General features: G+C 37.4%; 1 protein-coding gene across 1 annotated transcript in view; it reads left to right on the top strand.

The window, feature by feature from the left end:
- NDC80 (NDC80 kinetochore complex component) overlaps positions 1–11,396 on the top strand; it is a 37,531-nt gene that overhangs the window by 7,220 nt on the left and 18,915 nt on the right. The window contains exons 7-11 of the mRNA XM_005868744.2: positions 1,914–2,003; positions 4,188–4,281; positions 5,737–5,843; positions 6,582–6,726; positions 10,032–10,237. Coding sequence (XP_005868806.1) covers positions 1,914–2,003; positions 4,188–4,281; positions 5,737–5,843; positions 6,582–6,726; positions 10,032–10,237 — 642 coding nt within the window. The remainder of the gene's footprint in view (positions 1–1,913; positions 2,004–4,187; positions 4,282–5,736; positions 5,844–6,581; positions 6,727–10,031; positions 10,238–11,396) is intronic.

The following is an 11,396-nucleotide window of genomic DNA, read 5'->3' as shown; positions in this document are numbered from 1 at the left end:
CCCCCACCCCCCGAGTGCACAAATTTTCATGCACCGGGCCTCTAGTTTTGTACATAAAAAATAATTAAGTTGGAGAAATTAGTTATTATGTGTAGGATGCAAGTATTTTTTCCTCTTTCTCTTGATTTATATGCTGTATTTTGACTGTTCAGAGGTGTGAATTTTTATCTAGCCTCATGCAGTTTCTTTTTATAACTTCTTAGTTTCCTGCCCTACTTAGTGCTAGAATCCTTAAAACCAATATTGTCCACCTAGCATTATTTTGCCCATCAGCTGGCTCTTAACTAAATGTAGTCAGGCACTGGGTGGATGGATTTTGACCCAGTATTCATTCTAGTACATTCAATGCCCCCAATTGGAGTAGAAATCCAATGCCATAGTCCTTTAATACAAGTCAAGTTTTATTGAACTTTATATATAGCATTTATATATCAATTTGTTTTTCCTCACTGATACCTATGGACATTGGGTAACCGTCTTTCTGCTCACCCCACCAAATAACCCTGTTGCTGCTAAAACACTTTACCCTTTTTTGTCTAAGCAGTTGTCATGTGTTTGGAGATAGCATTTTCACATTGATTACAGGAGGTCATGGAATACCTATTGTGGCTTCTATTGACAAGTGAGCTCCTAAGATGACTCTAAGTTTATTATAAAAGTCAAAATCTCCTTCCTATCTTGGTTTGCTTGAGGTAGTGAAACTCAACATTATAGCAATTTAAGAATCAGTGAGAGACTTCCCACTCAGGAATTCTGTATTGAGCCCTAGGGTAAGGAAATTTAATGAAATATTTTCAGTAGAAACCTCATTCTTCTTTTTACTCCGAATGCATAGCCCTTTTCTTAGTAGCTTAATGTTCATTATACTAGATATACATTTATATCTTTACATTTTAATAGCAATTTCATTTAAATTTTCCTTTTTTTTCCTTTTAAAGGGTTATATATATTTTTAAATATGTTTTTATTGATTTGAGAGGAAGGGAGAGAGATAGAAACATCTATGATGAGAAACATCATCGATTGGCTGCCTTCTCTGCATGCCCCTACTGGGAATTGAGACCATATCCCTGGCATGTGACTTGCCTGGAATCAAACCGTGACCTCCTGATTCATGGATCGATACAGTTCCTTTCAAGGTGCACAGATTCGTGCACTGGGCCCCCAGTAAAGTATAAACATCTGAATGTTTTGCTATAAATTATTATCTGTAGTAATTTTTAAGCTTAAACAATTGTACTTTTGAAGATTTTATATTGTAAAATTCAATCTAAATTTCATATTTATACATACTGAAGGAGTCAGTAGATAACATTTGAGCACCAAAATTTGAGTTCATATAAAAGAGAAATAATTATTATTGGTTCACCTTTTATGTTTTGGATTCTCAGAGTTGTATTAAATGTTTGTATGCCCTAGCTGGTTTGGGTCAGTGGATAGAGCGTTGGCTTGCAGACTGAAGGGTCCTGAGTTGTATTGTAGTCAGGGCACAAGCCCAGATTCAGGCTCGATCCCCAGTAGCGGGCGTGCAGAAGGCAGCTGATCAATGATTTTCTCTCATCATTGATGTTTCTAAGAAACTCTCTCTCCCTTTCCCTGCCTCTCTGAAATCAATAAAAGTATATTTTTAAAAAAAAAATGTCTGTGTATGCTTTCAATGGGTTAATAGTATAAACATCAGCGTATTTTTCTCTGTAGAACTAAATATGGAACCCATTCTTTTTTAATCCTATGGGATTTAGTTACTAAAATATAAAGGATTATAATTTAAGGCTCAATAAAATAATCTCTGAAGAGACTTTCAAGTGTGAGCAATGTAAATGCATCGAAAAATGACACTAAAAACAATTGACATAACATGAGAGCTGTGTGTTTTTCTTATAAACATAATATGTTGCTTGTGTACTGATTAGTTACATACTGCCATGAAAGAAAGCTCACCTTTATTTGATGATGGCCAGCCTTGGGGAGAAGAAACTGAAGATGGAATCATGTATAATAAGGTAACTCTGATTACTATAAATATCATTTTATAGTAATCAACTATAAAATGACATTATTAAATAAATGTGTACCTTGAAATTAATATGTTCTTTTGTAGAACTTGTCTTTTTACTTCCTGAAAAACTTCTAAAATGATTTTTTTAAAATATTAGTCAATGGATTTACTCTTGGAGTTATATTGTAACTTCCTGAAATTTATTAGGCACAGACATTTGAAAATGTTAACTAAGTAAATGAAAAATACAAGGCAATTGGAATTAAATCATGACATGTTATTGTTAATTTATACATAATAACATTTCTTTTCCTCTCCTATCTCTTAGAACCAGGATTTCAATAAGGCAGCATTATTTTAGTATAATTCTTTGTCAATGCAAAGCATAATTGGTTAAGTATTCAAATATTGCATGTGGGGTTTTTGTTTGTTTCTTTTGTGTTTGACTTTTCAGTTAGACATATTGCCACTTAGATCAGATTTAACACTTCCAAAAATAAACAGTCTAAATTGGTTCCCAAACCACACTCTATTGGAGCCCAGAATGACTAGCCCCACCTTATTTCCTAAAACAAACGAATTCATATATACTAATGAGCAAACAACTGTAAGGAATAAATTTATAATGTTGACATTAAACATTAATGTCCCTTGCCATATGTAAAATACCTATCACCATGCAGGTCCCTAAAAAATATACATATACATTATCTGCTCTAATTCTTATCTTCACTTTTTGGAGCATTTTTCAAAAAAAGAAAGTGGAAATAACTTTAGATCCATCTTTTATTACTACCTATGAAACAGTTCAGTGATGCATCAACTGATTGATATGATATTGCCTTTTTTTTTTTTAACAAAGAATAATTATGCCCCTTTACTACTTCAACTATGGAGAAGCAGCTAGAAAGAAAATTCTCCTCTCAAGTTGCATATGTGTACTGAACTAGGTTTATTTGTACCTCAGTTTTCACCCAATTATAAGTTCAATACGTATTAAATATTAATTTTTTACATTTATTTTAAAGGTTAAACCAGTGAAATTTACTCTTGCTATTTTAACTATTATTTCAGATGACAATATATGGAGAAGCACTTTGGTAACTATAAAGTGCAATTTTTAATTAGAGAATTATCAACTGTTTAACTTCACCAGATTCTGAGCCACAGCTTTGTGGATCCAGAAACGTGTTTTGTGTTTTTTAATCTGAAAAATCAAAATTGACCAAGCTTTATACTTAACTAGTGATTCATCCTAATTGAATTCACAAAAAACGTATCTAAAGTAAACTGTTTTTTAATCTGAAAAATCAAAATTGACCAAGCTTAAAGGAAACTGATTCATCCTAATTGAATTCACAAAAAACTTATCTGAAGTAAACTGAAAATGTATTAGTTTACCATCAGTGATACACCTTTCCTGTTATAGGAATACTCACACTGCCTATTCAGAATACCCCTTTCATATCAGCCACGAAATGAAAAGGTTGCTTGTAAGCACAGAATCAGTGCAAAGGGAATTGGTTTGTCTTGAGGGATATTTACGTCATCTAGTCTATGGAAAATTCTGATGAGTCATCCTTACCTCCTAACAAAGTATGCATCCTCCGTGACCAAAACAACTCATAAATGCAAAATACAGTGTTACTTTCTCTTGGATAAATATTAAGAATGATAGTATAATATTATTTAGATCTCTACTAATCATGCCGTTTTTAAACCTGAAGTTACAATGAAATTATAATCTTTATTAAGTTCTGGTTTTCACAACTAGATCTTGTCAGCTTAATTGGACTTATATGATTAATGATTCATTAAAATTTTTATAAAGTAGATTATCCCTAGTAAATAAGTTTGTGCATTTTATGTTGAATTGTATTTATTAACAAGCTTCCTTGTTTGACCTTCTCATATTCTGAAGGTATGGGTTTTTTTACTGTTTACTATCACTTTTATCCAAATTTAAGTGTATTTTTCGTCCCCAGTATTAGAAATACATAGCAGACCAAGTCTATGCGGCATTATTAATGATATAACCTAGGGTTGTGTCTCATTTATAGGAGTTCATATAGCTAATTAGTATTCTTGACTTTTTTTTTTAACTCAAATTTAAACTTCCACTTAAAAAAGTGAAACAAAGTAAATAGAGAATCATGGTTTTGTTTTTAAAACTGCTTATCCTCATCAGTTGTTTTTGGACTACACCGTAAAATGCTATGAGAGCTTCATGACCGGTGCCGACAGCTTTGAGGAGATGAATGCAGAGTTGCAGTCAAAGCTGAGTAAGTAATCTCATTCCTAGCATACTTGCTTTTGGTCATTTATAGCTTAGCTTACCATACCCAATCCTATATAATAAAGATGTAATATGCAAATGGTCGTTACGCCGTGAAGGGTAACAACCAATCGATCACGTCACGACCGGATCAGCAGGAGGGTGGGGCAGCGAGCTACGAGTGGGTGGCGGCAGAGAGCTACAGGAGGGGGCAGGGCAGCAAGCAAGTGGGAGGTGGAGAGCTACAGGAGTGGGCAAGGCAGCAAGCTATGAGGGGGTGTGGGGGTTCTACAGGAGGGCAGGGCAGCAAGCTACCCGCGCACGGATTCGTGTGCAGGACTACTAGTGTTTATATAAGCACTCACATTACATTCATTTGGATGCCTATTGATTTTTATCTTCATTGTTTCCTTGGTGAAAAGAAGTAGTAGTTGAGCAAAAAGAATACTGGTGTTGCTCCTCACTGGCTATGTGAACTTAACAAACGACTTGTTAAAGTTTTGCAAGATTAGATGGCCATGTGAATAAAGTATCAAACACACTACCAGAAGCACAGAAGATAATCAGCAAGTGTTATTCCCCTTGAAGAATAATATTTCTGTGATATCTTTGCTTTACTATGTGAGAAATTAAAGCATCAATTAGTCAAAAGACCTAAGGTTGCTTTCAGAATTTGTGACAGAGAGTTAGTGGTCCATTACGTTTCCAAAGAAAACTTTTTCCACTCAGCTATAACCTAATGACACTCAGTATGTACTAGCTAACTCTAAAATGTTCCAAAGGCATTATTTTACATTTTTGTTCCTTTTATTTAAATAGCCTTGTATATAAAATGCCAGAGTAGTAGTAAAATAGGTAAATTTGTGTAAAGCTATTCCTCCAAAGACAATAAAATCAATCAAAACAGGAGAATATTGCCTTGCCACTATTGCCATGAAAGGTGAAAGCAATTCCCTATGTTCTCATACTCCTGAAGAGTAAGCAGGATAATTTCACATGGGAAAGGGAGCAAGGTAAGTAATGTTTTAAAAAAGGAAAATTCATAGTGATCTAATACAGAAAGCGTCTATTTAGTTCTTGGATACTTCTGTTTATAATTAGTTAATCAAATTTATTCAAACAATATTTATTCTATACTTAACTGTGTTCCAGCAACCATTTAGGCACTAAGAATACAGTGATGAATAAGTGATAAAAGTCCTACCCTAATGAGCTTAAATTCTTTTAGACCGAGACAGTAATCAAATGAATAACTGTAAATCAATGGTGCTAAGTGCTATGCAGAAAAATAAAGCAGGATAAGGAGGCTGAGAGTGTAGAGGAGAAGGGAGAACAGTTTGCTATCTGACAGAGAGTGGGTGTCCTTCACCGAAAGTGTTTTGTGAGAGCATTGGTGAAAACCTGAGGGACAATGTTCCAGGAAGATTTGAGATTTTATGAAGTTGTTGGTTTTTGTCTCCAGAGGATTTATTTAATGTAGATGCTTTCAAACTGGAATCATTAGCAGCAAAAAACAAAGCACTGAATGAACAGATCGCAAGATTGGAACAAGAAAGAGAAAAAGAACCGGTTAGTAAACATGCTTATCTTCAATAAACTTATATACTTACTTAGCTCTTTTGGACTCTGAGTCTCTTTATTGAATACCAGCTATTTATCAATTTTTTTAATAGATTACAAAATAAGCTTCTTAAAAGCTAAATATTTTTTATAGGACAGAACTCCCAACGAAAACACATTTCGTATCTCTGGAGCTTTGGTTTCCCTTGGGATCTATCAGTCTTGGACTAATGATGTTCAGAATATGATGAAAGAGTCTTACCTATTTACCTAAGACCAAAAGATATTTTGAACCAGGTCCCCATATTATAAACCTCTAGGAAGCACTATATAAGAGCCCTAATTTTTTTTATTTTATTTTATTTTTTTAGTTAGTGGAAAGGAAGTAGTAATCAGAGTTTATATAATATAATGTATTCTAGGGACTTTCTAAAAACTGATAATATTCAGATACCTAATTTTACTTTGTGTATTATATTATTGAAACAGCTAGACTGTTCTGTAAAATATCAGATTTTAAATGTTTGGCTTTTTCATTCTGGCTTTTGACTTTTTCTATCCCAAACTGATTTCTTGAAAAGTACACCTTAATTATGTAATAACAGTAAAGTCCCTTGACTTCCTCTAAAAATAAAACTCTATTTACCCTTCTCCATGATGAATTTAAGAAGTATTTCTTTACTTTCAAGGAAAGTATGGAATTATTATTGATGAGAATAACTAATTTAATGTTCTTTTCTTTTAAAGAATCGTTTAGAAACATTGAGAAAACTGAAAGCTTCCTTACAAGCAGATGTTCAAAAATATCAGGCATACATGAGCAATTTGGAGTCTCATTCAGCCATTCTTGACCAGAAATTGAATGGTCTCGATGAAGATATTTCTAGAATAGGTAAGCACAGCTAATACTAAAAGACATCATTCATATTGGGATGGAGACCTACATGGGATTTATCATATATAGAGACATCTTTGTCATCTTATCTTTTTTCCTTTAATGGTAAATAGCTAAAGCAGGCTACCAAGTTTTTTTGTTTGTTTATTGGTTTGTGTTGGGTTTTTTGTTTGTTTGTTTATTAATCCTTACCTGAGGATATTTTTTCCATTGATTTTTTAGAGAGAATGGAAGGGGAGGGAGAAGAAGAGAGAGAAACATTGATGTAAGAGAGACACATTGGTTTGGTGCCTCCCACACGGCCCCAGTTGGGACCGGGGATCAAACCTACAATTCAGGTACGTGCCCTTGATCAGGAATCAAACCCGCAATGGGCAGATGCTCTAACCACTGAATCACATCGACCAGGGCTGGCTTTTAAGTTTTCAGTGTTTTCTGAGGCTGCTGTAACAAATTACCACAAACTCAGTGGCTAGAAACAACAGAAAGTTATTCACTCACAGTTCTAAAGGCTAGAAGTTTGAAATCTGGCAGGACCAGCTTACTCCAAGGACTGTGGAGGGGAATCCATTCCTTGCCTCTTCCAGCATTCCTGTCCTTGTGGCTATGTCACTGCAATCTCTGCCTCCATTCTGACATTACTTGACCTGTATGTCTGTCCTCTTGTCTGTATTAGTTTCTCTTTGCTTCTATCCTTAAGGGCATTTTTTACAATATATTTTTATTGATTTTAGAGAGGAAGGGAGAGGGAGAGATAGAAACATCAATGATGAAAGAATCATTGATCGGCTACCTCCTGCACGCCCCCACTGAGGATTGAGCCACAACCCTGGCATGTGCCCCTGACTGGAATCAAACCCGGGACCCTTCTGTCCACAGGCCAATGCTGTGTCCACTGAGCCAAACCGTTTAGGGCCTTAAGGGCATTTTCTATAGCATTTAGGGCCCACCTAGATAACCCAGTGTAATCTCTTCTCAAAATACTAAATTTCATCTGCAAAATCCCCTTTTCCAAATAAGGTAATGTTTACAAACTCCAGGGATTAGGACTTCATATCTTTGGGTGGCCATTATTCAACCTACTATACCTTCTAATATGTTTTTAGGCACCTGGCTTTTTGAAGCCAAGAGGGACCTAACCTAAGAGCATATGCTACCTGCATATAAATACTAGCATATTGTATTCCACGTTGTAATTAATTAGCCAGATTCTTAAATCACTGCTAGCCTCAGTGTGCTATGATTATCTTATCCTCCATCACTACCGCCTAAACTACTCAACAGCTTGAGCTGACTGAAAATACAATGAAAAGAGGCAAGTACTATAATTCTTATGAATCAGGAGCCCAACTAAAGAAAGTTTGTTTATAGCCTGTGTGTTCCTAACTTTGTTTTCATAAACACAATGATCTTAATCATAAAACACTGAAAATGTTATTGTACTAGCACATGATTTGTCGAAACTTCTCTAGTGCCAGAAGCAGAACAAAGGAAGTTATCTACAAATCACAGGGCCATTGGACTACAGTTACAAAATAAAAAACTACTAGTATATGAACCTGCTATACTATTTTCCCAGGTCTTTGCCTGCTTCAGTTTATTCTTTTTGTATTTTATAGGTAGTGTCTGCCTCACATAGGAGTTATGTAGATTGTCTTTAGGATATTTGATATAACTCTTACCCTATGAAATATTGATCATCTGTCAAGGGTTATAATTAATGGTGTGATTGGCTAAGTAACTCAGATTGTATGTATTAGATTTGCTCGAAACCAACTCTTTGAATAGTTTACATTTGATCTCTAATGTTTGTTCTCTATAGCGACAATGAACCATGGACTACTTTTTTTTTCCCCTAATCACCATTTATCCCTCCATACCTCTTCCACCCTACTCCTTCCCGCAGTCACCACACTGTTGTCCGTGTCCATAAGTTCTTTCTCTTTTTCATTTTCCTGTTAGCTCAAATTAATGGGGCCACCCCATTAATTTCTTATTATAGCAATGTTTGTCATGCAGTTAAATCAATACTTTATAATATTAATATTCTATCTTCTTTATTGGTGTTTAATCAAGATAATTTTCATACTTCCTACTTTCTGGTTTGGGAATTTTTTTCCCCAATAACTGCAAAGTGAGAGAGAAGTACTTCAATCATTTGCAATTCCAGAGTGATTTAGTTTGATAGAATAATATGACAGCTGTTAACCTAAGATGATTTTATTCTTGATTATTTAAACTTTAACTTTCTTGATTATTTAAAGCCATTCATGGCCAAAAGTGAATGAGACATATTTAAACTCTACAGATACTGTACATTACAGATTTTTGTGTGCAGACTCCTGTATAAAATTTTACTTAAGCCAACCATTAATTTATTATGAGCTTCCCAGCAACAGTGCTACAAATAGATTATAACAAAACCATGATCTTGATCCTCTCAGCCCTCAGGATGCTCTCTCTTGGCCCCTTTGGTCATGAGCATCTTCATCCAATTATTCCAGCCTGCTTAAAAATGTTTTCATATTCTTTGCAAAACAAAACCATGATCTTGATCCTCTCAGCCCTCAGGATGATCTCTCTTGGCCCCTTTGGTCATGAGCATCTTCAATTATTCCAGCCTGCTTAAAAATGTGTTCATATTCTTTGCAAGCTATGAGTCACAGAAGGTTAGAAAACACTATTCTATATAACCCCAAATATTTTTAATTTTATAACTTCTCTTCCTCCTTGCATAATCATTTGCTGTTTCTATGTCCCATATTTTCTTGGTACTGGATAATCATTCTGGATTACAAATTTTGGTAAATACTAATAGACAAAGCAAGAGCCTAATCACTATGGTTACTTAGTATCTGATGAAACCACTAAAATATCAGTGAAATAAGAGTAAACTGATCTATTTTAATAAAAATATTTCTGTTTATGAAGAACTTATGGGTTTTCAAGCATATTGCAGAGAATCGCATAAGAATGTTAATCGCATAGGAATTGAACATTAATAGACTGTCCCTCTTAGCTGTAACAGTTCTTAGTTGTAATCATTATACACGGGGTCATATTTTTTATGTAGCACTTTCTGAAAAACATGGCATGGCAATACGGAAATAAGGTTCACATAAAACTTTGTTTATTAAGAATGTTATTAACAAAGTGGGATCAAATAGAATTATCCAAACGAGAAAATTATACATGTACATAACTTGAAAATTTAAACACCTTAATCAACTCTACTAAATAAATGGCATAATTTCTTTCTAGAAATTGAAGGAATTTAACAAATTTGTGTGTTTTTTATGCAGAACTAGAATGTGAAACAATGAAACAGGAGAATACTCGACTACAGAATATTGTTGATAACCAGAAGTACTCAGTTGCAGACATTGAGAGAATAAATCATGAAAGAAATGAATTGCAGCAAACCATTAATAAATTAACCAAGGAATTAGAGGATGAACAGCAGCAGTTGTGGAATGAGGAGTTAAAATATGCCAGAGGCAAAGAAGCGGTAAGTCATAGCATTTCCAGAGTGGTAGCTCACCAGAGCGGGCCTTTGTAAAGGTCTATCCTAATTCAGAACTGAATCCTATCTAATAAAAGAGAAACATGGTAATTAGCCGTAACTTCGCACCCTTTCCCATTGGCTAATCAGGGTGATATGCAAACCTCCCTATCTGCCCTGCTCTGTTCATGACAGGGGAAGGCACCCCAACCCCCTGATCAACCCTGTTCTGTGCCTGATAGGGGGGAGCTCCCCAACCCCCTGATCGGCCCTGCTCTGTGCCTGATAGGGGGGAGCTCCCCAACCCCCTGATCGGCCCTGCTCTGTGCCTGATAGGGGGGAGCTCCCCAACCCCCTGATCGGCCCTGCTCTGTGCCTGATAGGGGGGAGCTCCCCAACCCCCTGATCGGCCCTGCTCTGTGCCTGATAGGGGGGAGCTCCCCAACCCCCTGATCGGCCCTGCTCTGTGCCTGATAGGGGGGAGCTCCCCAACCCCCTGATCGGCCCTGCTCTGTGCCTGATAGGGGGGAGCTCCCCAACCCCCTGATCGGCCCTGCTCTGTGCCTGATAGGGGGGAGCTCCCCAACCCCCTGATCGGCCCTGCTCTGTGCCTGATAGGGGGGAGCTCCCCAACCCCCTGATCGGCCCTGCTCTGTGCCTGATAGGGGGGAGCTCCCCAACCCCCTGATCGGCCCTGCTCTGTGCCTGATAGGGGGGAGCTCCCCAACCCCCTGATCGGCCCTGCTCTGTGCCTGATAGGGGGGAGCTCCCCAACCCCCTGATCGGCCCTGCTCTGTGCCTGATAGGGGGGAGCTCCCCAACCCCCTGATCGGCCCTGCTCTGTGCCTGATAGGGGGGAGCTCCCCAACCCCCTGATCGGCCCTGCTCTGTGCCTGATAGGGGGGAGCTCCCCAACCCCCCCTGTTCTCCTGTTCTGTGCCTGATAGGGGGGAGCTCCCCAACCCCCTGATCGGCCCTGCTCTGTGCCTGATAGGGGGCAACCTCCTGATCAACCCTGTTCTGTGCCTGATAGGGGGGAGCTCCCCAACCCCCTGATCGGCCCTGCTCTGTGCCTGATAGGGGGCTCCCCAACCGACAGGGGGCGGGGCCACAACCTCCCTATCCGCCCTGCTCTGTTCATGACAGGGGAAGGTGCCCCAACCCC

The sequence above is a fragment of the Myotis brandtii genome, unplaced genomic scaffold (assembly GCF_000412655.1).
Source record: "Myotis brandtii unplaced genomic scaffold, ASM41265v1 scaffold276, whole genome shotgun sequence".
Classification (NCBI taxonomy): Eukaryota; Metazoa; Chordata; class Mammalia; order Chiroptera; family Vespertilionidae; genus Myotis; species Myotis brandtii.
Note: the sequence above shows the minus strand (reverse complement) of the source record. Positions and strands in the feature narration are given on the sequence as shown.